General features: G+C 45.0%; 1 protein-coding gene across 2 annotated transcripts in view; it reads left to right on the forward strand.

Annotated features, from left to right (window-relative positions):
- Positions 1-11,261: 11,261 nt before the first annotated feature.
- The window catches only part of KDM7A (lysine demethylase 7A), a 95,648-nt gene continuing 79,019 nt past the window's right edge, over positions 11,262-27,890 (forward strand). For both annotated transcript variants that reach the window (XM_073322670.1, XM_073322678.1), the window contains exon 1: positions 11,262-11,463. In XM_073322670.1, the coding sequence (XP_073178771.1) occupies positions 11,348-11,463 (116 nt within the window). In that variant the 5' untranslated portion in view covers positions 11,262-11,347. The remainder of the gene's footprint in view (positions 11,464-27,890) is intronic.

A 27,890-nucleotide genomic window follows, 5' to 3' on the forward strand; every position in this document is an offset into this window, starting at 1 on the left:
TAATGGTTTGCCATTTTATGAAAATACTACTGTCACAGTTCAGGATAACCGCACCTGAATTCCCCCCTTATGCAACGGGACCCACTCTTAGGCTTCTGGCTCCCAGCCATCACTTCTCTTGGCTGGAAACCCACATCTCTTTCCCTCCTGACTGCGTTTTTTTTCAGTTTGCACAGTTCCCTGCCTACACTGAGTTATTCCCAGCAAGCCAGACTGACTAAACAGGCCAGCATCTGCACTTTGCTCTCTCTCCAGAGGCTGAAAACAGCATAATTGCTCACAGTTATAAATTACCACACAGTTCTTTCTAAGCAAGAACATTTATTCTTACAGAGAAAATACATTAAAAACAAGAAAAGGACCTACACACATGCTAATAAGCTTACCAGAGATCACCCCCCAACTCCAGCCTGGGTTTTGGTAGGAGTCATCCTTCAAACCCCACCAAGAGTTTTTCTGTGATTACAAGCTCATAACAGTCTCAGCTTAGAATAAGCATACCATGCATAGGCTAGTTTTCCCTTTATACAGCCTGAGCCTTTGATATTCAGATTCTGGGAACAGGTAATCAGTGGTCCCTTTCTCAGGGCATAGTTTCAAAAGGCTAGGTCAGGGATCGGCAACCTTTGGCACATGGCCTGTCAGGGAAATCCGCTGGCAGGCCAGGATGGTTTGTTTACCTGCAGCGTCTGCAGGTTTGGCCGATCGCAGCTCCCACTGGCTGCGGTTCACCGTTCCAGGCCAATGGGGGCTGCAGGAAGTGGTGGCCAGCACATCCCTCGGCCCGCACCGCTTCTCACAGCCCCCATTGGCTTAAACTTAATTATTAAAATTAATTCAATAAGGTTTTTCAAGGATATTGCAGGAAATTGCCACATCTGTCACAACTTCCTTAAGTTATCAGATTGCTGCAGGTGCTGTGCACAGAAGTAAATGGGCTCCCTCTGCTCCTGGCAGCCACACCAAAGCCCTAGTCTACACTATGGGGTTATGTCGATTTTAAAATTAATGCCTCTACACAACCAACCCCGTTCCGTCGACCTAAAGGACTCTTAAAACCAACTTCTGTACTCCTCCCTGGTGAGGGGAGTAGCACTAAAATCGACCTTAGGTCGTATTTTGGGTAGTACGGACACAAATCAACATTATTGGCCTCCGAGAGCTATCCCAGAGTGCTCCAACATGACCGCTCTGGACAGCACTTTCAACTCCGATGCACTAGCCAGGTACACAGGAAAAGCCCTGGGAACTTTTCAATTTCATTTCCTGTTTGGTCAGCGTGGCGTGCTCAGCAGCACAGGTGACCATGCAGTTCCCCCAGAATCGCAAACAAGCTCCAGCATGGACCGAACGGGAGACACTGGATCTGATTGCTGTATGGGGAGAAGAATTTGTGCAGGCAGAACTCCGATCAAAAAGAAGAAATGCAAATATATATGCCAAAATCGCACAGGGCATGATGGACAGAAGCTACAACAGGGACACACAGCAGCGCCACGTGAAAGTCAAAGAGCTCAGGCAAGCCTACCAAAAGACAAAGGAGGCAAACGGGTGCTCTGGGTCAGTGCCCCATACATGCTGCTTCTATGATCAGCAGTATGGTATTCCGGGGGGGACCCTACCACTACCCCACCACTGTCCGTGGACACCTGCAAGGGGGGAGTCTCACACAACAGGGAGGAGGATTTTGTAGATGAGGAAGAGGAGGAGAAGGTGAATGCCCAGCAGGCAAGTGGTGAATCTGTTCTCCTCAGCAGCCAGGACCTTTTCATCATCCTGGAGCCAATAGCCTCCCAAGGGGGGATCTCTGACCCTGAAGATGGAGAAGGCACCTTAGGTGAGTGCATGTTTGTAACTACAGTACAGGGTTTAAAAGCAATAGTGTTTAATGTCTGATTTTTTCCTGAAGACTTGGGATGCATTCGCGGCCAGTACAGCTACTGGAAAAGTCTGTTAACATGTCTGGGGATGGAGCAGGAATCCTCCAGGGATATCTCCATGAAGCTCTCCTGGAGATACTCTGAAAGCCTTTGCAGAAGGTTTCTGGGGAGGACTGCCTTATTTCGTCCTCCACGGTAGGACGCTTTACCACGCCAAGCCAGTAGCAAGTAGTCTGGAATCATTGCAGCACAAAGCATGGCAGTGAATGGTCCTGGGTTTTGGTTGTATTCAAGCAACATTCTGTGTTAGCCTCAGGAGAGTGATATCATTCATGGTCACCTGGTTGAAATAGGGGAATTTTTGTAAGGGAACAGTAAAAGGACCCCATTCATGCTGGGCTGTTTGCACTTGGTTAAAAGGGATCATCCCTGAGAATAGCCACGCGGCAGGGGGAAGGGTGAAGGGATCATCCCAAATGGCCACATGGAGGGGTGGGGGGAGATGCATGCTGCACATCCACCCAAAAACTGCAGTCCCTCCTTTTAAATGGCAAACCCAACTGGCATTGCTTGCTATGGGAAAGGAGGGTGCTGCAGTTTGAAAACATTCCCACATGTTATGAAGGCATTAGAAGCCAAACCCGCGTACCCTTTGGCTTACCATGGCTGCCTGGAAACCAAATTCTGTTGCCCAGCTGTGTGTGATGTGTCACCATACTGGCAGGCACTCAATATAAAAGGCAAAATGTGACCTTGTACCTAAAGCACATGTGCTGTCTGCTGTGAATTGCTTGATTGACTGTGAAAGAGTCTCCCTTTTGTTCTCAGAAATGTATCATCTTAAATTTTACTCTCCTTTTTATCCCCTGCAGGTGCAAATGTTTCTACGCTCCCCCTATCATCTCCGTCCCTGAGGTTATTGCAGATTAGAAGGCGAAAAAAATGCACTTGCAATGACGTTTGCCAAGCTCATGCAGTCCTCCCGCACTGATAGGGCACAGCTGAATAAATGGAGGCATTCAGTGGCAGAGTCCAGGAAAGCATTAAGTGAGCACGATGAGAAGAAGCAGGATGCAGTGCTGAGGCTAATGGGGGAGCAAATGGACATGCTCAGGTGTCTGGTGGAGCTGCAGGAAAGCCAACAAGAGCACAGACCCCCGCTGCATCCCATGTATAACTGCCTGCCCTCCTTCCCAAGTTCCATATCCTCCTCACCCAGACGCCCAAGAACACGGTGGGGGAGGCTCCGGGCACCCAGCCACTCCACTCCAGAGGATGGCCCAAACAAAAGAAGGCTGTCATTCAAACAGTTTTGATTTGTAATGTGGCTACAATAAGCAATGTGGCCTTGTCCTTCCCTCCTCCCTTCCTCCCTCACCCCACCCCACCCTACCCCACCCAGGCCACCTTATCAGTTATCTCCCCTTTTTTTTTAATTAATAAAGAAAGACTGCATGGTTTCAAAACAATAGTGACTTTATTTCCTTTGCCAGCTGTGACTGAAAGCGGGAGGGTGGTTAGCTTACAGGGAATTACAATCAACAAAGGGGGTGGGTTTGCATCAAGGAGAAACACACACAACTGTCACACCATAGCCTGGCCAGTCATGAAACTGGTTTTCAAAACCTCTCTGATGACCATCGCCCCTACCTGTGCTCTTCTAATCACCCTGGTGTCTGGTTGTTCAAAATTGGCAGCCAGGCAATTTGCCTCGACCTCCCACTCCGCCATAAATGTCTCCCCCTTACACTCATAGATATTATGGAACACATAGCAAGCAGTAATAACAATGGGAATATTGATTGTGCTGAGATCTAACCTAGTCAGCAAACAGCGCCAGCGAACTTTTAAACGTCCAAAGGCACATTCTGCCACCATTCTGCACTTGCTCAGCCTATAGTTGAACTGCTCCCTACTACTGTCCAGGCTGCCTGTGTATGGCTTCATGAGCCATGGGAGCAAGGGGTAGGCTGGGTCCCCAAAGATAACTATTGGCATTTCAACATCCCCAGTGGTAATTTTCTGGTCTGGGAAGTAAGTCCCTTCTTGCAGCTGCTCAAACAGCCTGGAGTTCCTAAAGATGTGAGCATCATGCACCTTTTCCGGCCATCCCACACTGATGTTGGTGAAACATCTCTTATGATCCACCAGTGCTTGCAGCACCATTGAGAAGTACCCCTTGCGGTTTACGTACTGATTGGCAAGGTGGTCCGGTGCCAAGATAGGGATATGCAATCCATCTATCGCCCCACCACAGTTAGGGAAACCCATTGCAGCAAAGCCATCCACTATGACCTTCACATTTCCCAGAGTCATTACCCTTGATAGCAGAATGTCAGTGATTCCATTGGCTACTTGAATCACAGCAGTCCCCAAGTAGATTTGCCCACTCCAAATTGATTCCCGACTGACCAGTAGCAGTCAGGCATTGCAAGCTTCCACAGGGCTATCGCCACTCACTTCTCAACTGTCAGGGCAGCTCTCATCTTGGTATTCCTGCACTTCAGGGCTGGGGAAAGCAACTCACAGAGTTTCAGGAAAGTGGCTTTACGCATGCAAAAGTTTTGCAGCCACTGTGAATCATCATATCTGCAAGACTATGCGGTCCCACCAACCAGCGCTTGTTTGACGGGCCCAGAATCGGCATTCCACTGTATCAACCAGCCCCACTGCCGCCATGATGTCCCAATTGCCACATTCTGTGTTTTCAGGAACGTCTGTGTCCATGTCCTCCTCACAATCATCCTTGTGCTGCCGTCTCTTAGCCAGGTTCTGCACATATTGCAGTATAATGCGCGAGGTGTTTACAATGCTCGCAACAGCAGCGGTGAGCTGAGCAGGCTCCATGCTTGCCATGTTATGGCATCTGCATGGGTAACCCACAAAAAAAGGCGCGAAATGATTGTGATTAATGTGCTTAGTGGGGACATACACAGTCGACTGTATAAAATCAATTTCTAAAAATCGACTTCTATAAGATCGACCTAATTTCTTAGTGTAGCCATACCCAAAGAGCTGATGATTGGAGATCATATTCTGAATCAGCTCAAGATGTAGAAGACAGGGGAAGGCATTACAACATCCCATGCTTCTGCAGCTGACAAACCTCACGTTTCATCGGAAGTCACTTTTATTTCTGGAAACAACAGTTGGTTCACTGACTGGAAAAAACAGGTAAGTGCTAGTGCTTCCCCTTCTCCAGTCCCACTGATTGCTCCTGCATGCCTCCCCATCCCCTCTGGATCCCTCAGCTCCTGACAGGCCACTTTCCATCTCTAGTATGAGTTTCTGATTTTCACAGGGCATCTGTATGGGGGAGGAGGGGAGGGCAGAGTGACGGTTGTTTGGGTGCCTTGTTTGAGAAGTGCAAACTTAACTGAATTTTCTGGGATTCTAAGATTTTTTTTTATTTGAAAACTAATATTCTTGAAATGTAATATACTCACATCACGGATGTGCCTACAAAGTTCTTTGTGTGACATTAATATTCAACAGTTAAATAATGCTTTGTAGATCTTAAACTGTATGAACTAGTTTGTTTTAAATATTCTGAAGGACCCAATGCCATAGATAGATGCTGAAAATCAAAATAAATGAATAACTATAACATGCTATACATAGGTTCACTCAAAGTTTTTTTTCTTCTGTTGCTACCTCTTCGAGACTTATTCAAGACCCTACACTGTACAGTCCATTGTGTCCCATAACTTCCTCCTATTTTAAATGGCTCCCTTATAGAGAAGATATTGGGCAATGTAAAGAAATGCAAATACATCACAGCAATCTGTCCCTTTCTTCAAACACATGGTAGGGGGGGCGAAGGGGTGAGAAATCCTTCACCATTTCAAAAGGAAGAACTTACTTTCTTCACATGCTGTAACGATTTTTCTTTGTCACAGAAAAATACTTAAGTGTCCCTCTCTTGTAACTTCCCTCAGCAGTCGTTCCTTCAGCTTGTTTTGGAAGGTAATCCCAAATTTATCTAATGTGAAAAACATTAAAATTTCCAAATTTTACTTCAGATTGGTAAAAATTTTCCACTGAGGTATGACATTTTTTTTTTAACTGCAAACCAAATTCTGAAAGATGGCAATGCTAGTAATCAAACAGCATTTGCAAGGTCTTTGTGTGGATTCTTATATCGCAGTGGTATCTAAGTAAGGTGCTTCTGGCTCATTTACTTAAACCAAATGCAACATACTACAGGAGAGAATCAGATACCTTGAAGAAATTTTTATGCTTGTAGCAATCTTATAAAGCATATGTTTCATTAAAAACTTCAGGCCTTCTGTGAAGATGTCTCATTCTCTGCTCAGCAATAGCTTGAGCTAAGTCAGAATAATTTCAGTTCCTATCCTTCCCAATATTATCTGTCCATTTACTGTTTAGCAAACTCATTCCCTGCATTTAAATGAATCCAGGATCCAGAAGAGGTTGTAGTAGAATGAAAATCTCACTTCCCTTCTCAGCATTTGTGATTGATTTTCACCTTTACGTTGTTCTTTGTGAGAAAAGTGTTCATATCAGAACATCTTAGTGTTTGTGCTGAGAAGTATTGACGTTACAAGTTGCAGTTCAATGTTCCAATGCAATGAAGTTGCAGTGTCACCAAAATGCATTTTGAAGTCTACATCTTGAAACAAAGAGCAGACTTGTTAAAACAGGCACACATAGAAATTTTATTCTGTGCTGTACTTTAACAGTAAAAGTTAAATGTGTATCCTTCTTTTGAAAGTGAAATTGTTTCTTCACTGTGATGGAAACTGCTTCAGGTGCATACCTACAATCTAACATACATTTTGAACACTCAACCTCCATGTTCTTTTAAAACCCAGCAAAATCAAGTTTGTTCCTTTTTTTGATAGCCAGTGAAAAAGGGCACACATATACAAACGCTTTGATTTGATGATCAGAATTAATGCACCCTCCCCCCCATACAATTTCCCATTATAATGGTCTGAACAAACAAATTCTAATAGACGTGTAAGAGTTTTAAAAAGTGCTTTTAGGTGGTAATCTTTTCACCACTGGGAGTGTTTCATTTTAGCAAAACTGGGGGGAAGGGACACCCACCCTCCAAACTTCCCAATTTGCTATATACCCACACCCTAGAGGCAAACTTGGATTAACACACAGGCAAATAGGACACCATGCCTAAGGCCCAAATTCATGGGGGGAAAGGGGTTGTTTTTTAACCAGTGTGGATTTGTGTGCAAACTGAATGAAATTTACTAACGGATGGACATTCCAACCGTTTCAACAAAGCATTGGCTGCGGAGTGCCATTTATAGTGTATGTGGGGGCATAGATTTGCTCTGGGTCTCAACGTCACTCACTCAAATTTGGACTGGCTATCCCCCTGTCATGGCAGAGAAGGTACACTATATATACACATTTATCTAAGTAGTGATATAGCTTAATATTTTTCAGATTCTTATTAACTGTACATATTGAGTATGCAAGAAAATAGTGAATGATATCTCTTATTTGTTAGATAATTAAGTTTTTGCTCATGATTTGTGACAAGCTGCATGAGGATGGTAACTGGAATTTAATTAAACACACAACAACATATAAAATTTATTTTTCTGTAACAAAACAACCTTCTCTTTTAGTTTCACATTTACAACTAAGTGATTTATTAAACGAGCAGCAGGATTAACTGTAGTCATTGAATTAAATTGATTATTTCAGGTCAGCCCTGGAAAACTTTCAAATATGCCTAAGTGAAAGTGACTGGAGTTTAAGTTCCTACTTGCCTGAGTTTCTTGAAAATGAGACATCAGTTATGTAAGTTACTTAGGTTGTCCTTCAGACTTATAAAACTAGTAGATCACATCCCCTTCCTCCTCATTTTTATTCATAGACTGGAAGAGAAAGACAAGTTTTCCAGCTTTTTTCAATTCCCAATTGATTTCTCAACTTGAAATGAATTAGTCCAAATGAAGAAAATATTCTCTCTGTGCCTGCAGGAAAAGCTATTGCTGGCAAAAGCTGATTTAGCACTTCAACGAAATCTGGTCCCAGATGCTTAGCCAGTTCAGTGGTGTGACTTCCTTTAAAATATCATCAGCATATCTTCTACATTTCTCTTTAGTCCGATGCTGACTATTTTGTCTATGATAGTCCCATCTATTTTGTCACAATTTTCTTCACAAATTTTCATCAGAATAGGCCAGTTCTTAATAAACAGTCAACCACTCAATTCCTCCGTACATCTTGGGGGAGAATTAGTTTGGCTCCTCCTGCTCTCTTTGGGGAAGCTGAAGCAAAGTGGCTGTTATAGAAGTACTTTGCAATTTCAACACTACTTTCTTTTTCTCCTGGAGTTGTATTTAAGTTTTGGCTAGAAGATGCATCAATTGAGCACTGTACCCATATATCTTTCAGGTTCCCTACGTTATCTTCTTCTAGATTTGCTGCTCCTGATTATAAACTCATCCATGCTTTTACCGGATGATAAAAAGTCTTTTTTTTCTTCTTCACAATACCGGTAATTTACTGTCTGTTGTCCGTTTAGTATCAATAGATGACTCTGAAATTGCAGATTATGGCAGTTCATAACCCTTTTGCCTAAGCTGGACCCTGAAACAAAATGGTAAAAAAAAGTCACTCATGTATTGAGTATTACACAGTGCACTGCTTTTTAAAAGAAATTGTAAAGGAAAGCTTCCTCCTCCTGCAGTTGTTTGCACCACTATTTAAATGATAAACGTTATTTTACAATAATTAATAAATTATAAGGATTATCTGAATCTATTTAAGTTCTTATCTCCAACATACCAAACAGGTTGACATTTTTTTAAATGTTAAAATTCAAAAATGCCTAATAAAGCTTTACTTTTATACCAGAAATCTTCGCCTAGGATGGTTAATTATATTGAGCAATAAAAATCATTTCACAAGGCCAGCAGTTACAGTAAAAATGTAATTGATAAATTCTCATCCTACAAACATACCAATTATATTTTTTAACACAAACATTTTGAAATTCATACATAATTCACCCAAAACACAAATGTATAACAATCATTTAATCATTTACTATCTCAGTAAGACATGGTAGGCAATCCATAAGAATGGTGAAAAATAAGTTTACTAACCAGTTGATCCAGATTGTTCAGATATGTCCATATCATTTTCTTCAAAGTCATTGCCTTCTGAGGAGCATTTTTCATAAAGTTATTCTTTCATTCTGACAACCAGGGCTTGCATCTCTTTGTTGCACTGTTTACATTTGGCATGTGTTCTCTTTTTACCCACAGGTACAGGATTTCTTGAAAGCATTCCCAAATAGGTTTATTTTTTTTTATTACTCACAGCCATGGCAGTTTTTTCCCCCACCAGTTCCCAGGTACTGAAATCAATACTAGAGGCTGCACTTTGAAGACTGAAAAGGAGTACTTGTGGCACCTTAGAGACTAACAAATTTATTTGAGAAGTGAGCTGTAGCTCACGAAAGCTTAGGCTCAAATAAATTTGTCAGTCTCTAAGGTGCCACAAGTCCTCCTTTTCTTTTTGTGGATACAGACTAACACGGCTGCTACTCTGAACTCTGAAGAATGTTGTCCCTTCCCACAGGATCCTGCTTTGACACCAGTGTTGCTCCTTTCTAGTTGCATACTCTACTCCTTCTCCATTGTTACACTCCCCCCCCCCCCCCCGGGAAAAACAAAAGAAGAAACAATCCAAGACTTTTGCTAGTGTAACCCACATACCTTTTGCACTACAGTATTTTATTTGTTTGGAGACTGAGAGGGAGGCAGTTGAGAAATTAATGGATTTCTGTTGGTCTCTCTGTGTACACATGCATGGAAACAGAGCAACGTCATTTGCTTGCAGTGGCCAGACCCACCCAGAAGCAAGGGCTGGTAGTTACTGGGCAGATCAGTGTTTTTTCATGAGCTGGAGAGAAAGTGGGTGAAGTCATAATATTCATAATGTGAGTATTGAGCCAATCAGGTGTCACATTGGGAAAAGCTATAAAACAGGAGCAGGAGAGCAACCAGGTGAGCTCAATGGATGATCTTGATGAGATCATAAAGGTGTCTCCTGTAGTCAGAGGTCAGGTCCCAATGCCTTTTTCTTTCACCCAGTAGCACAGTGACAGGATCAAGCCCTTAATACAGTACGTGACCAATTGTGCCATACTTATAAAGCTTGATCTCAAACATTAGATGTTTTCCTCCTGATTCTTTCTTTATACAGAAAAGAAGGCTTTAACGGAAAAGTGTTTTATACAGACTCATGGATTCAGCATTTTTTTATTTACTGTTTTAAAAGATTATAATAAGTGTAGGCCTAACATATTTTGTATTAAAATCAGATTTCATTCTAATTAGGTTTATTTTTAAATGGAAAAAAAAATGTAAAATAACAAAATAAAAATCCAGTTTAAATTAAAAAAAAATGGGTTTCATTTATTGTTTTTAAATCGTTTTTTACTCCTCCTGCATGTCGCAGTGGTTGTCAACCTTTTTTCATTTGCAGGCCCCTAAAAAATTTCAAAAAGAGGTGGGGACCCCTTTGGAAATCTTAGCCATAATCCGCAGTCCCCCAGGGGTCTGCAGACCAGGGGCTGAACTCCAGTCCCAGAGCGCGGTGCCCTGTGGGCCGCTGAGCAGATGCCCGGTGCCGCCTCACGCCAACCCCCGTGTCCCCGTAGCACCACCGGACTCCCAGCAAATGGCTTGTGCCACCGGGCGCCAGCAACCATGTGTCCCGTCTTGCACCAGGCAGGCCCCATGGACATCCCAGCCACTGTCCCCTGCCGCCAGGCCCCACGGGACCGCCCGCCCCCGGGCTCCCCATGCCCAGGTGCCGCGGGCGCCGCCCCGCCCCCGCGACAGGGGATCCCGCCCCCCCCCGTGTCATTCAGAAGCGTGAACAACAAAGTCGAGAAGTTCGGGCAAGTCCGGCAGCTGTCGGCACTTTCCGTAGAGAGGAGGCGGAGGCCCCCTCCGTCCCGTCTGCCCAGGTCGGTTACATAAGGGAGACGGCTCTTCCCCCTCCCAGCGCTCGAGCTCTTTCTCTCTGTGTCCTCGCGGAACCCTTCACTCCCCTCTCTACCCACCTCCCCCCGCCCCGGCCCGGAACTGTCACGCGGGGGAGGAGCGAGCGCGTGCCCTAGCTGCCTGCCTGCTCCGCCTCCAGAGGGAGTTGTGGCACGTGCTTTTCTGTCGCGCGTCCAATATAGCGTAGACGGCTGGCGGGCACGCGCAAGAGTCGCATCCGCTCGTACGTCTTCGACCGGCTGCTGCTCTCAGGAGGCCAAGTTCCCAGGCGCGCATGCTCAGCGGTGGAGCGTTCACTGGCCATATGACTGTGTGGGGCGCACGCGCGCCCTCTCTCGTGTCGCCTCTGGCGCGCGCGCTCCGTGGGGCTGGCGCGCGCGCGCTGTTGTTATTGGTGCCGCTGGCGGCGGCTGTTGGAGGGGGAGGGTGGCTCAGGCAGTGAGTTCTTTAAAGATGGCCGGAGCGGCGGCGGCGACCGCGACCCCCGTGTACTGTGTGTGCCGGGAGCCCTACGATGTGAGCCGCTTCATGATCGAGTGCGACATCTGCAAGGACTGGTTCCACGGCAGGTAGGGGCCGGGGAGCCCGCGGGGCGAGGAGAGCCCGGGCCGTGGTGGCGGGGGGGGGACTGAGGGGAACAGCCCGGGGGTGGCAGCTACCCCGGTAATAACAACCGCCACTCGCGGGAAACAATGGGGGGCCGCGGACCCCGGCGGGGACCCCTCGCGCCTCTGCGCCCGGTGGGCAGCTGCGAGCGAGCGAGCTCCCCCTTCTTGCCCCATGCCACCGAGCTGCAGAACCCCGCTCCCCGCCCGGCGCCTCGGCGGGGAGCCGCGTGCGGGGTGCCCGGCCCGGCACTGACGGGGTGTCACCCATAAAAGTAAAGGGAGCAACAGATGAGGGGCTCTCGGGCCGCGGGAGAGCGGGGGGGCAGGAGCTGCCCAGAAGTTGAGCGCGCCGGGGGGAGGGGAAAGTGGGTGCTAACTGTTTGTGTGTGGGGGGGGGGATTCCCCCCCGCGCCCCCGGCTGCCTCCGTCCTGCATGGGTGGGGGATGCCGGCCGCTCGGTGGGGGAGATGGGGTGAGGGATAACCTCCTCTTCCCTAGCTGCCTGCCCCGGGCCGGTAGCTCCCGGCTGCGGCCGTGCCTGGGGTTCGTGGCTCACTCTGTGTTTGGGGTCCGTTCCTGCCTTTTCTGGGTTTGACGTTTCTTGTCCGGTCCCAAGCGGCTTTCCCGGCCGCGGCCGGCTCGTGTGTGGTTTGGAAACTGTGCGTGTGCGTGAGAGAGGCCCGAAGCAGCGGCAGCCTGGTGTGTGTGTGGGGGGGTATTCACGGACATTTAAACAAAGAAACAAGTTGGGGGCTCGGCGACCCAACTGGCTGTTCGGTTCTGACCCCAGCTGCCTGGTTCACGTTTGGCGTCTGGTATTTGTAGAGACCAAGCGCTGAGATATTTACTGAGGAGCCGGTTGTGATTGTAGGAAGTGCGTTTTGATTGACAGCAGGACATTTAAATACCCCCATTTAACAAAAACAGACTCACGATGTAAAGCAGGCTAGACAGGCGAGTGTCCCTCTGCTGGATGTGGATGGTAAGAACGAGCACATTCTTTTAGTGCTCAGTTCAATTTTCTAGATTCAAGGGACACTGGAGGCAGTGACAAGCTCAAAAGTTCTGTGTCCAGTAAATTTAAAAAATCAATTAATTATTCTGTTGCATAGTCAGCTCTGAAACTTTTTATCGGGTTTGTTTGCCCGTTGCAGGTGTACTTGTGTTCTCATATCCCCAGCATGTGGTCCTGTTGTGAGCAGGGAGTTTGCATTGACAATCTGACAGCAGTTCTGACAGCAGCTGCTGGGTGTAGATTTAGGCCCCACATTTAGGTTTTGTTTGAAAATAAAAAACATTTATGTTAGTAAATTTTTTTTACTGGTGAGGAATATTAATGATTTCAATCCTTTTTTTGTTGTTGACCATGTATCATAGAATTCAATCAGACTTCACTTACATGATCCTTTCACACAAGAGCAAAAGACAGAAAAAACCTGAGAAAATTGGAAAGTGTAGTTCTAAAACCACAAAAATTAGCAAGGGGACTGAGAAAAGGTGTAGGGTTTGAAACTACTTATTTTAGTTGATTAGATTTCAAATTGAGAGTGATTACCTCTTTATTCTCCTGCACATACAGAATCTGTTTAGGTTTGGAATTGCAGCTTTTTGATGTCATCACCAATTATCTTCCTGCCCTACTATCTGTTAAATAATATTTTATTTGCTCTGCATTTTTCAGAGCACAGTGAGATTGGACCTTTCCTTTGCCTACCTGGTTTGAGAAATTTGTATTAAGCTAAACAATGCATCCTGATACACAGGCCCTTTGATATTTATAATTTTTAATGGGTCGGAGAGGGTTGAGGGGAAGGAATCTTCTGCTCTTTTAAAATTTCTTCTTAAATCGGGATGTACAGTGTTTGCCTGATACCATGAAAGGCAACCTCTCTCCCCTCTGGACCGATCACATCTCATAAGGCTGTTAGCTAATGAAATATTATGGTAAGTTGTTTTTTTTTAAAAAAAAGGTTCCACACAAGACCACTGCCATGAAGAATTTGTTATTCAGCATCGTGAAGTAGCTGCCTCTTGCTGGTGCTAATTGGAACATTGATAGCATATAGAAAATAGCAGAAAATGGTATGCCATTCTTCTAGCGTCCCAGTTGATTTGGGCATATGGTAGTATAATACATGTTTTACCAAAATTAAAACTCAGGTCATTTGCTGTATATAAAGTCATAGACACAAATATTCACACAGTTTAGGGGATAAATTGTAGGTTACCTTTCTAATATGGAAGGGCATGCATACAAGGGTGTTGAACCATTATATTTCCTTGGTCATTAATACCAGGCTCGGTGGTGTGTGCCTGTAATCCCAGCTACTTGGGAGGCTGAGGCTGGCAGATCACTCGGGGGTTCTGGACTACGGTGCGCTATGCTGGTCAGGGGTCCAATGCTACTGACAGCCCAGCCAGTAAGTAGCTAAAGGACCGGCTAGAACAGCATGAATGATGTGTTGTGATTGGGCCCTCTCTCTGTAAGGGCTGATGGACTGATCGATCAAGGTGGTCATTAACACTGCAAATAAATCATTGGCATTTAAGTGTTAAATTACTGTAGTCTAGCAGTTTAAGGAAATAAATTTGCCATTTCTGAAACTGCATAATAGAGGTTGTACTATGAGGGAAAGGCTTCTTTGTTGCTAAACAGTCAGAATATAACTGATTTTTGAAATTGTTTGAAAATCCTTTTGTGTTTTTCAATGTTAAGCGTATTGAATAGTGTCTAGTTGATCATCCAAAAGGAGATGCCTATTTCTACAAGCTTGGTGCCTTTTACAGCTGAATGTGTTTCTTCCTGGGTCTTTTTTAGATTTAGAAGTTTATATCCTTATCTGTTTAAAATGCTCACAGTTTCACAAATGAAGACCCATTCTTGGTGACCCTATTTCAAAGTGAGTGAGTTATAGAGGGTCATGAAGAGGAAAACTACAGCACCATTTGTATGCATAATGAACATTACTTTTGGTATAACATGAAACTTTAAATGATTAAACTTCAGTTTTGGTCATCTCTGAATTCACAGCATTGATTTGCAGTTCTCACCCTCAGAAATTTAATTCCATATTTAATCTAACCTGTTGAAAAGAAGTAACTTCATATCCATTCTGGTGAGAATTATTACCAGTACAGAATTCTGCCATTTAGTTTTCAGTTATGCCTACAGTCTTTTCCAAATGTGTGTCTGTGGTGACAGTTCATTTGAAAAGGTAGAATGTTCATGTATTTTGTACTTTGAGGACTGGTTAGTAAAAGTGCAGAGGCCTCAAGGTCTCTTCTGCCTTTTAGAAGACTTCCTTATATCAAATCTCAGGTCTAAGCCTAAATCAAGAGATTGCACTTATTCTAACTTCTAAAAAAATTATTCATTAGAGTAACTATAGTCTATAGAGTCCGAGGATGGTAAATATCTGCTTCCAGATATTAAGATAAAAAGAAAAGGAGTACTTGTGGCACCTTAGAGACCTACTAATTTATTTGAGCATAAGCTTTCGTGAGCTACAGCTCACTTCATCGGATGCATCACAAAAGCTTATGCTCAAATAAATTGGTTAGTCTCTGAGGTGCCACAAGTACTCCTTTTCTTTTTGCGAATACAGACTAACATGGCTGTTGCTCTGAAACCAGACATTAAGATGTTATCAGAACCATTCATTTAATACAATATCGACCTCAAAACCAGTTTTGTGTGTTCCCATGGCTGTTAGGATATATGATGTTAATGCTAATTACAATATTTGGCAGATTGAGGATGAGATTTCTTCATTCTTGGTTAAGCAGAGAGAACGTTATGGTGACTTTGTCTTTTGAAATCACTGTCTGGTGTGAAGGCCCCACCCTCAGAATGCAAGGTGGTGGTGGTGGGAAGTGCCTTTTGGAATGCCATTCCTTCTCTAGCCTGTCATGGATGCTTTCAAAAAGAGGTTGGACACTCATCTGTGTCCATTCTGACAATTTATGGATGCTGACAAAGAGAAAGTTACAAATAAAGTTATGAAAGGAGACGTTTAATTGGCCAGGAAAGGTTCAAACTGTGTGGGTATCTGGTGTGATTACGAGGGCAGGATAAATTAACTACCGGTAATTTTCCCTTCCAGAAATTACTCCTGTTGAAATGGGAATGTTACCTTAAATTTTAATTAAAAAATGTAAATTGAATCACTCCAAATTTAGAAATCTATGGCTCTCAGCTAAGTTTTCATAACTCACATTTCCCACATTTGTTGCTGTAGTTAACAAGTGAGTTTTTGCTTTTAGGTTCTGATTGACTTTGTTTCTGTAGAAACTGATGTTAGACTGGAAAAAGTAAGGTGAGGGAAGGTTTCTTAAACTTATTTTCTCTAATTTAGCACTATTTCCACAGAAGCAAGATAGAAATTCCCGACTCTGTTGTAGTTCAAAAAGGCTATGTCTGTCTCACTCCCACCCCCGAATAAAAACTGTTTTTCTGTTGGCTTTACAATTTTTTAAAAACAAGCCTCCCCATTTTAATAGCTCACTTCAGACTAGTACTCGGAACATTTGGTATCTGATTCCAGCCCTGCCACAAATTTCCTAACTGAGAACAAGTTGTTCTCTTTGCCTCAGTTCCCCTTCTGTGACATGGCTTCTCTTGTCAGAATAAATTCATTAATCTGTGTGAAGCGCTCCTATACAACAGTGTTGAGTGCTATAGAAAAGTCTAATTCTTGGAATTGTGTGGATATCTGTTTTGAGTGCAGTTGTCTTGACATACAAATTGGTCAAACACCAGTTTGTGCTGTGTTTGGAAGCAATGCATTATGTTGCCCTTAACATGAATAGTATGTTCCCAATTCTGATATTTGATTTTTTTTAAAAGCCCCTGCTCCTTGAGTCATGTGACAATGAGAATCTGACTTTCCCTTTTTTAAAAAAAATTAAACTTCTAGCCATCATTTTGGGGGTGGGGGGGTCCTGAAAATGTGAACACTAAAGGCTCAACTCAGAAGGTAAATAAAGACTCTGAAGTTTATTTTTTTTAAATTATGATTTTTTTAAAGCTACTCATGACTGAAGCCTTACTCATAATTTTTGAATCCTTAGATTGGACAATAATGTCAACATTTTGTTTCAGTGAATGTTTTTATAATATTCTTAAAATTACAGTGGGAGGACAATAAGGTGATTTCATTATGCTAAAGTAGGTGGTGATTAATTAGGGACCTTGAGTTTTTAATAGTGCCTTTCATGTGAGAAGAATCAAAGTATCTTGTATACATAGGAATCACTTTATCCATTACTGAGTGTTCTGGGATGAAATATAGCTGCTGTTTAACAATGTATAACAGTGCAAAGTTTAGGACAGGAAGTGAAGAATACTATATCCAATTAAAATCTGTCAGAGAATCTAGGTAGACAGAACTCAGTTTTCCAGGCTAGAATCAGTCCAGGACATATTGAGCATACTGTATAATATGTTTGTTAGAACGTTGGTAGTATGTAATACAGTACAAATGAATTATGTAAATAAAAAGCTTCCAGGATTGTCACTCTGAAGCCTAGAATGTTCAAATCAGTGTGAAGTGATGGAAACATCTACAAGCATTGTTGAGAGTTCTTTGTTTAGAATATTACCAGGTTCAACTGTTACAGGAATTCACAGTCTGTTACTATCCAATTAAGTTCTAAGCCATTTTCTGGTTTTTGACACTTTCTGAATTGGATTTGTACAACAGCATGGGTTTTTACATAGTCACCTATACTATGCTGCTTAAGAGTTTGTTTTAGAATTATTGGTTGAAGCAGTTTAGTTGTAATCTAGATGGTATTTAATTGCTCTGTATCAATCATACTGTTAGCCTTGCCTGTTTAGCGTACCCATTTGAAAAAATAAAGAAGCATAATTTAACTTGGTAATCACTTCTTATAGTGATTTATATATATATATATATATATATATATATATATATATATATATATATTTATAGTTAAGTGAGTTTGTGAAGGCAGTTCCTGTAAAGTGCTAAGTATGAAATTTAACTTGTTAGTAGAGAACTTGTATTGCATCACCCTCTAGATAAGTTACTTAGAAAATGTTCCAGTACATTACCTTCCTGTTTGGTTTCTTTGACATACAATTAATTTGACTGAAGAGCTGAAGTCATGGTTTATAAAGGTGCTCTTATTTTCGTGGATGTAGGTCGTGTTGTTCTTTTAATGAATCCAATATTTTTATGTCCTTAATTGTGTATGTAATGGGATCCCTTGTTGGATGGTCCTTAATTCTTAGAATAGAGCAGTGATGGGCACCTGTGGGCCACATGTGGCCTATCAGGGTAATCCACTGGTGGGCCGTGAGACATTTTGTTTACGTTTACCATCCGCAAACATGGGCCCCCTGCAGCTGCCAGTGGCCGCTGTTCACCGTTCCCAGCCAATTGGAGCTGCGGGAAGTGGCGGGCTGCTGGGATGGGCTGGCTGCTCAGGGCTGGGGCAGGGGGTTGGGTGCAGGAGGAGGCGGGGTGCTGGGCTACAGGATGGAGTGGGGGGTGTGGTCACTGGCTGCATGATGCTTACCTTGGGTGGCTTCTAGTTGGCGGTGCAGTGGGGCTAAGGCCTGGCCCCGTGCTGCTCCTGGAAGCATCTGGCACGTCTCTGCGGCCCCTCGTGGGGGAGGGGGGTCGGGTCGGGGCTCCATGCACTGCCCCTGCCTGCAGGCACCGCCCCCACAGCTCCCATTGGCTGCAGTTCCCAGCCAATGGGAGCTGTGGAGCCGGCATTCGGGGAGGGGCGGGGGGGCAGCATAAGGAGAACTCCCTCCCCCTGGGAGGGGAGGGCTGCAGGGATATGCTGGCCACTTCTGGGAGCGGTGTAGGGTCAGGGCAGGCAGGGAGCACTACTGGACTTTTAGTGACGTAAAATCTCATGATTTGGCTTCAGTAGCCTCTGGGAGATAGGAGTCTCCTGGAATCAGACTGGCAAAACCGGGAGGTTGGCAACCCTACTTTGCACATGCTTATTAAGCAAACACTTTGCCTGTTGTACAAATACTTGTACTTTCTAGTATATTGTTCTTTCTTTTCAGAACCATGTCTAAACCATTTTGACTAACTTGTAAAGATTTCCATATATTCAGTTCACAGGCTTGAAAAGTAATATTCCACAGTCTAAAAAAAAATTTATTCATTTAATAACAGAATTCCAGTCAGCTATGAGACAATAGCAAATTGCCACTGACCTGTTTAGTGATACGGAAGAACTATTAAGTTGTTTTGGTGAAGTATTTAGGGAATTTAAAATTGTTGAACCATTTCTCATATCTACCAGTCTTTTTTCCATATTGTGTCATTGGCAAATTAATACACAGAACTAACTTATATTTTAGAAGTTTCAAGTGTCTTTGGATGTGTGTCTGCTTCATGCCAGTAACATGGGTTTAAGTGGATAGTTCTGTCTTTCCAGGTCAGTTCTGCTTTGAATTGAATTAATACTTTCTCTCCATTACTTTGACATTAAGTAAAGTAGATTTTCTTGCTGAAAATGTTGAGTTCGTTCTTGCTCTGCAGGGCATAAGTGCTTAGGTTTGCCACAAAAGCAAAAAGCTTCTGTAGAAGATCATTCTACATTTATTGTAAAAAGTCAAATGCAGAGAGTCAAAATATTCTAAATTTTAAATATGTTGTAGTATTAAATCTATTTTCATTTGAAATTCAGTTGACAGATGGCAGCTAGCCTGCTAAACTTATTCCTACATTTAATTATGTTGTTTCTATTTACATTAATGTTTTGTTTTAAAAACACTATGCATGAAATTGGGGGGAGGGAAAGAAAACATTGAGAATTGAAATTTTTCATGTTCCTTTTTTTTTAAAGACAGATTTGATTTGGTCTGGATCATTCTAGAACAGGGGTTCCCAAACTTGATCTGTGGCTTGTTCAGGTCCCTGGCGGGCGGCGAGATGGTTTGTTTACCTGAGTGTCCACAGGTACGGCCGCTTGCAGCTCCCAGTGGCTGCATTTCGCAGTTCCCAGCCAATGGGCGCTGTGGGAAGCGGTGGCCGTTTCATAGGAGTGGAGAGTTAGATCATGTGCCATGTCTTAGGGCTTGTCCACACAGCATGTTACTGTGTGGCAAGCCAAGGTATGATTCTGTAACACACCAGCTTGCTGTGCAGTGATGTCCTGTGTGGACACTGCTATACAGTGCAGTAAAAGTTCTTGGGGCATGGTTTGGTGTCATACTACTCTTCAAAGTAGTATGCCAAACTGAACTCTGGGACTTTCACTGCGCTTGTAGCAATGTCCATATGGGACACTACTTCATGGTAAGATGGTGTGCTACAGAGTCACACCCTAGCTTGCTGCTTTGTAAATTGCTGTGTAGACAAACTCTCGCTCTAAGGCACGAATGTCAAACCATGGGTTGGATTCATCCTCTTGGATATATGGCCTCCATGACATATCAGATTCTGTGGAATCCAAGCTTCTGCTTTCAAAATGAGTTTTAGCACTCACGGTTGCAAAGAATACCTTCCTAACATGAACTGTGTAATCAATGCAATGTTATATTTCTGAGTCTGCAGACAGCCCAGAACAAGATGTGTGTAGGACAACTTATCTTACTGGAATGTTAACTCTGTCAGTGATGACACTGTTATATAACTGTTGCCTGTTTAATAGCTGATCATGTTTAGTGGCTAGAATGAGGAATAGTATAGGAGTGAATCCTATGGCAGGTGAAAATTGGGAAGGACATCTAGAAAGAACAGCGAAAAGACATACATTGAAAAATGTGCCAGAGGGAAATCAGCTAGAGCTAGGGTAATAGCTCCAGTACCTTTGTTGCTCATATCTTTGTCAAGCACTAGCACAGTGAAACTTACATTAATCTAGGCAATTTCACAGCTGCCCATAGGGCTCTGAAATGTTTGCCATTTTTTTCTCAAATGTTTAAAAAGAAAATAGTTTTAATCTCATTCAAAATTTTTCATTTTTGTTGGCAAAAAATTGAGATGCAAACTTTGTTTTCCTTTTTCTCACTCTCCCCACCATTCCTCTTTTCCCCACTGGAAAAGGGGAAGGGGCAATTTTACAAGGTTTAAAAAATAATGGAGGGAAAAAATTCAAAAGTTTTTAAAATAAATTCAGGTTCTTGATGAAAATATTGGTCAAATTTTGACCAGTCCTCCCTTTGAATAGCAGTGAAACTTTAGGAGTTGTCTACATGAACGCTTAGTTTGCAGCAAGCTAGGGTGTAAATCTGCTTGGCACTAGCCTGTGCATACATGAAGTGTAGGGTTGCCAACTTTCTACTTGCACAAAACTGAACACTCTGGCCCCACCCATGCCATGCCCCTCATCTGAGCCCCCGCCCATGCCACGCCCATTTTCCGAGGCCCCACCCTACTCTCACTCCTTCCCCCTCCCTCTGTCGCTCGCTCTCCCCACCCTCACTTACTCTCTCATTTTTAATGGGGTGTGGGAGGGGGTGAGGGCTCTGGGATGGGGCCAGAAATGAGGGGTTCAGGGTGTGGGAGGGGACTTCGGGCTGGGGTAGGGGGTTGGGGTGTGGGAGGGCTCTGATGTGAGGCCAGGGATGAGGGATTTGAGATGCAGGAGGGGGCTCTGGGCTTGGGCGCAGGGGTGTGTGTGAGGGTTCTGGCTGGGGGTGCACTCTGGGGTGGGGCTGGGGATGAGGGGTTTGGGGTGCAGGAAGTGCTCTGGGATGGGACTGAGGGGTTCGGAGGGCAGGAGGGGGATCAGGGCTGGGGCAGGGGGCTCGGGCCTGAGAGAGAGTTAAGGGTGCAGGCTCTGGGCAGTGTTTACCTCAAGCAGCTCCCGGAAGCAGCGGCATGTCCGTTCTACAGCTCCTAGGTGGAGGCGCGGCCAGGCGGCTCTGCCCGCTGCCCTGTCCACAGGCGCTACCCCTGTAGCTCCCATTGGCTGTGGTTCCTGGTCAATGGGAGCTGTGGGGGCAGCGCTTAGGGCAGGGGCAGCACGCAGATCCCCCTGGCTACCCCTACCTGTAGGAGCTAGATTGGGGATATGCTAGCTGCTTCCTGGGAGCCACGCAGCATGGAGGGGAGCAGGGAGCCTACCACACCCACCGTGCAGCACCGCCAACCAGACGGTCAAAAGCCGGTCAGCAGTGCTGACCTGAGCCGTCAGGATCCCTTTTCGACCAGGTGTTGCGGTCAAAAACGGGACACCTGGTCACCCTAACTAAGTGTCTGTGTGGACCCTGCTGCAGTGCACTAGAAGTTTTCCTATGCACTTTAATCTATTCTGCTTGAAACGGGAATAGATCAGAGAGCATTACAGAACGTTTAGTGTGTGGCAGCAGGGTCCAAACGGACACTTAGTTTGTGGGGAGGCTAGTGTGGGGTAGATTTAAACCCTAGCTTGCTGCAAACTAACCATTCATATAGGCAAGCCCTTATTGGTTTGTCAGTTTTACACTGCTGCTGTTTCAAAAACATGTGTGGGTAGGAGCCTAGGCACTTGTAATCCCCACAAGCTCAGTTTGACTGTGAACTTTAGACTCTTCACTGACATAATAAAGATTAGAAATCCATGATTAATACCTACATCACCTTTCAAAGTTGTTAGTGATTGGACTGTCTGTGTTGGACCGTATAGACTTGCTTAGGATGTGCATATATATTAAATAATACAAAAATGTAATTGTAAAATTTCAAAAACATTCAAAGGCATTAGTCCGGTGGTCCCCAAAAGTTTTACCTTGCCCCCGTCCTTGCCCCTGTCCATACCTGTCCCCCGGGGCCAGGAGCAGGGTTATGGCTCTGGGAGGGGGAGAAACGGACAGAGGCAAGGGGGCTGAGGCTGGGGCCATAGCTGGGGGTTGGTGCAGGGGTGGTAGTCAGTGCCCCTTGGGGACTGGCCTGGGCCCCAGCTGCACCCCCCAAACATTCCTCCGTGCATCCCTGGGGCGCGGGTGTGCCCACAGATTTGGGACCTATGCATTTGTTCTTATCAGAGATTATGTTCGATTTTGAATTTCTAGGTCAAATTGAGCTATCCTAGGATAAAAATATTGCAATATTTTTCAAACAGTGAAGAGATGAAAATTCTATTTTATGAATCACTTGTCCAGTTTACTTTCTTGCTTTGCTAAAAATATTCTTTTGACAATGAAATGCTTCTAGTGGCTGGTCCACATAGAAGATAGCCGCCTACTAGCAGGTGCTCTGTTAGCTCAAATGTTAGAGTATTCCTTCATGTACTCTTCATGTACTCCTTTTAAGCTAATTCCTTCAGGCCTCGTCCACTTTTGAAAGTTGTACTGGAATAACTGTCAATGAGGGGTTCTAGTTTATTTTTTTTAAAAACCTCCATAGCTATACTGTTATAAACACTGCATGGACACAGATGTACTGATACAGAAGTGCCACTTCCTGTACTGGAATAAGCACCTTTGTACTGACATAACTGTGTCCATACTCAGTGGTGATGGGATTTATTCTACTTAACTATACTAGTGTAGTTCAAGTGGTACAGTTTATGTGTAGACAACGGCTTGGTCTCTGTCCCATGTCCACAATCTCACTCTTTCCTCTTTCTTTGGCTTGAAACCTAAGTCCTTATGTACGTGCACAAGTTGCACCATTTAAAATAAAATGTTTTTAAAACTGATTAAGTTAAACTTATGCAAAAGACACTGTGGATGCTCTTATTTTGGCATAAATCAGGTTTATTTCTTTTCAGCTGTTGACTCCAGGTAAACAAGAGGGCTTGATTTAAACCAAAAGAAGTGGCCATACTGCCTTTTGTATCAGTTTAATTTAATCAATTAAAAAAAATTTAATGGTTCAACTTCTTTGTGTAGATAAAGCCTAAGCCTACTACAGTAGAACTCCAGAGTTACAAGCAGGTGGGTTCTAGCTCACGAAAGCTTATACCCTAATAAATTTGTTAGTCTCTAAGGTGCCACAAGAACTCCTGGTTTTTTCTGAACAGAACGTTATGGTGGTTCTTTCAAAAATTTACATCTGACCATTGACTTAATACAGCTTTGAAAGTTTACTATGCAGAAGAAAAATGCTACTTTTAACCATCTTAATTTAAATGAAAGAAACACAGAAGCAGTTTCCTTACCTGGTGAAATCTTTTATTAACTTTTTTTTTTAAAGTAGTTTGTTTAACACAGGTTTCAGAGTAACAGCTGTGTTAGTCTGTATTCGCAAAAAGAAAAGGAGTACTTGTGGCACCTTAGAGACTAACCAATTTATTTGAGCATAAGCTTTCGTGAGCATGCTCAAATAAATTGGTTAGTCTCTAAGGTGCCACAAGTACTCCTTTTCTTTTTGTTTAACACAGTACTCTATTGTATTTGCTTTCTTTTTTTGTCTCTGCTGCCGCCGCGTTGCGTACTTCCGGTTCCAAACGATGTGTGTGGTTGATTGGTCAGTCTATAATTCTGGTGTTTGTAACTCCTGAGGTTCTGCTATATTGTGGATGAAATATACTTGCAGAGCTGTGTCCTTAAAGACAGTGCCATTTTACTTTGCATTGACATGTCTTTTCTTCTTCATCAGTAAATCGGCTTCCTCCCCATGCTAATCAGTATTAACCACCCACAAATAAAATCAGTTTTGATATTTTTCTCTCCATCACATACAACTCCAATTAATGAATCCTGGACTGCTTCCTAAATAAAACAAAAAACCTGAGTTTTTTATCCTAACTACACCCCAGAATAAATTAATTCTGCACTCACCCTTATTCATAAATAAATGAACGAGAAGGAGCTCTCACCTTTCCCTACAAATGAAGGAATTGCTAAGCCTCTCTATTTTTCTTGGCTCTACTGCTGTTACCATCCTGGACTCCAAGGAAGCTTTCTGCCTCTCAATCCATCTTACCTAAGAGTGAGCTGAGGTGTGCTAGACAGAAAATTGTGGGCTGTGTTATCTGCCCAGCAGCTATTGATGTCTGGCTGCTCACTCTAAAGGCAGTGCTGCTGCAAGCAGCAGCACACAAGTAAATGTGGCAGTGCCATACCATGCCACCCTTACTACTTCACCTTCTCAGAGCTGGGTGGCCGGAGAGCAGTGGCTGTGCCCCCATCCCCACGAGAACCCCAGTTCCCTTCATACCCACCCAGCACTCACAAGAACTCCATCTACCTCTGCCAACTCATCCCGCTCCCCTCTGCTCTGCAAAAAAGCCCCGCATATCCTAGACCAGGGGTCCAAACATGTGGCCTGCAGGCTGCATGTGGCCCGCAGTTATTTGCTGTGGCCTGCCAAGCACCCCGCGCCCCCCCCCCCGAGTTATTTCCTGAGGCCGCCAAGCTCCCCTCCCCCCCAGCACACCATGTCCCCACTCCTCTGCCTACCTCCAGGTGCTTCCCACCATCAAACGGCTGTTTGGCAACGCTTAGTGCTTTCCGGGGGGGGGGGGGAAGCGGGAGCCATGTGCTCAGGAGAGGAGGTCGAGAAGAGATGGGGTGGGGATTTGGGGAAGGGATTGGAATGGGGGCAGGGAAGGGGTGGGAAGAGGCAGGGCTGGGCCTCATGGAAGGGGTGGAGTGGGGGTGGGGCCGGGGGCACTCTGGGAGGGTGTCAGTGATGCAGCCCTCGGGCCAATGTACTAGTCCTCATGTGGCCCTTGTGGTGATTTGAGTTTGAGATCCCTGTCCCTAGACCCACATCCGCAGCCCATCATGTAGCTCAGAAACTAGGTCCCTTAAGGCGCGGAGCCTACAGCCCCAACCCATGCACCCTGCCCATATCCAGACCCCTCCCCCCCCCCCGACTCACATAGCTTCTACGCTCCCTTGGACTGGCCATAACTTCTCCTCCTCCCCCAGCACCTGTTATGGCAGGTACCTTTAGCCATAGCCCCAAGAATGGAGCCAAACCCAGCCTAAAGATGTCCTGGAAGGAGGCGGGGAACCCCTCTGACAACCTTCACAGAGACTCGGTGTGGCCAACTGCTCCAAAGAGATACACGTAGTTTCTCTCCGCTGCCTGAATGGTCCACCTCTTATTGCACTTTAGCTGTCCAAGTCAGCGTGGCTCCCTCCTAGGGAGGGTGTTTAAATGTGTGTCCCCTAGTTGCTAGTAAGCCGGTGCAAAGAGCAATAGGCGTTGTGAGTGGAGGCCAGACCAGGAGCTCCACCTCCTCTGCAAGATTGCACCACACGCACGAGAGTCTGGGATCCCTTGCCATATCCTCAGGCACTCCCAAGCCACTGTGTGTGTGTGTGGTTCAAGTAGGTTGTACATATCAGCTCCTGTAGCTGCCAGCAGCAATAGAAAAGTAAGGGTGGTAATATCATACTATGCCACCCTTACTTCTGCGTAAAGTTTGACCTTTGTTCAGGGAGGGGTGGCTATGGGGCGGGGACGGCAAAGGAAAATTTTGGAGTGGCTATAGCCCTTGCAAGTCCCCCACCCCCAGTGTCGCCCCATTGCAGTATAAAACAGGAGAGTTGATCTCTGTGGTACTCCGAACACAAACCATTTAGACATTTATAAGACTGTTAAAAGACTTCCAGAAAAAAGCTAGCCGACACTGCTCTCTATCCACCCAGTACTGAAGGCAGGGCAGAGAGCAGCGGCTGCTGGCCAGGCACCCAGGTCTGAAGGGAGAAAGAAAATGTGGTCGCTGGCTGCAGATGACAGGTGGTCGGTCACTCTTCACAGTTTCTTCATAGTTAAATTATAGGGGGAAACGTTCCATGGCCTCTGCAAGTAGTTGCTTGTGACAGATGGTCTCTCTTCAGAGGTGGTCACTAAGGCAGGTTTTACTGTACTGTAGCATGGTCTGCATACAGAAGAGAAAGTTCTTCTTCAAGTAGTGTCCCTATGGGTGCTCCACTGTAGGTGTGCTTGTATCCTGCACTGCTGATCAGAGAACGTTGGTAGCAGTGTCTGTTAAGCCTGCACATGTGCTGTCTCTCCTCATGTCTTGCCACGAGGCTAGTCAGCATGCATGGGCTAACCTCACTCAGTTCCTTCTCAACCACCCTTGGCTAGCGACGGAGCTATTCACAGTCCATTACGACCATTGCTTTCGATTTTGCATTTCTGTAGTTAGTTGGCCTCCTAGTACCTAGTGTAGTTATAGTGATAGTTTTCTCCCTTTTTATCTTTTCCCTCTTAAAAAAACAAATAAAGAAAAAAACCCATAATTTTTCCTGCTTTTTTCTCCTTGTTGGGGACCCTGCCCCAATGGGGTATGCCTCGTTCATGGGGCTTCAAGAAATGCCTTTCTTGCAAAGAGGCGATCCCTGTTGCAGACAAGCACTCCCAGTGCATACACTTGGGGAAGGCTACATTCAGCAAAAGTGTGATCTCTGCCAGCAACTCAGGCCCAGGTCTTGTAAGGATAGAGAGGTCAGATAGAAGATCATGTTAATGGAGGCGGCTCTCTGGACCCTTGCCACAAGGTACCTGGCAGGCTTGCATCTTCCCCACAGCCCTCAACATCTAAATGCTGTTGATTGAAGAAACAAGCCACTGACCCCTCTCGTAAATCGTTGAAAAAGAGAACGGGAAGTCCCCATAATGAGTCTTGAGATAGCCACAGACTGTTTCCAGCACGCTTGGTTTCCTTGGTACCGACACCACCGTGACAATCCCAACCTGGTATCCATGGCTTGCAGAAATCTACAGTGGCAGGTACCATTGACAAGCGTACGAACCTGATGGGCACGGGCATAGTGTCAATGGTGCTGAGGGACAAGGACAGGAATTAGCAGTCTGCTAAGAAGTCATTGCTGGTACGCGATTCTCCAACAGTACAGTCATTGACTCCTTATCCAGCACCAGAACAACTGGCATAGGCAAGATTCTCATCCCTCCCCCACCTCTCTCTGGTACCTCTAATGGCACTGAGTCAGTACCGCCAGTATTCTGACACTCAAGGGACCTTTGTGTATCAGATGTACTGGAGTCTCTTTTTCTCTGTACCGGCTCTGCCCAGCACTACCCTGCCATACTCCCCCTCCTCCCTCTAGTGAGGGTTTAGATAGCGAACTGGAGGAGGTGGTGTCACAGTACTCCTCCCAAGTGTGCCCAATATCAACAGAGCACTCAGGCACACTCTCGAACGGTCCCACCACCGCCATCTTGATACAGCCACCCATGGGCACTGAGCTCGGTGCCACCACCACCCCAGTGGCCATACTGGGACTCTTGGGCTGCATATAGCTACCATGCCTCTCGAGCTTTTAGGCCCACCCAAGAACCCTTGAGGTGCACCACTTCTGTTTCCGTATCCAGAGTTTCAGAACCTCCAGAAGAAATCGTGGAGGAACAGGAGGGCAGTGTTGAGGAAGAGGTTGACCCTGTCATGTTTCCCTGGATGAGGCAGTCATGCCTCCCCCACCATCTCTGGCGGATGACTTTCACCTCTTCCAGGACCTGGCAGAGAGTGGCAAATACCACTAGAAG

The sequence above is a fragment of the Lepidochelys kempii genome, chromosome 1, assembly GCF_965140265.1.
Source record: "Lepidochelys kempii isolate rLepKem1 chromosome 1, rLepKem1.hap2, whole genome shotgun sequence".
Classification (NCBI taxonomy): domain Eukaryota; kingdom Metazoa; phylum Chordata; order Testudines; family Cheloniidae; genus Lepidochelys; species Lepidochelys kempii.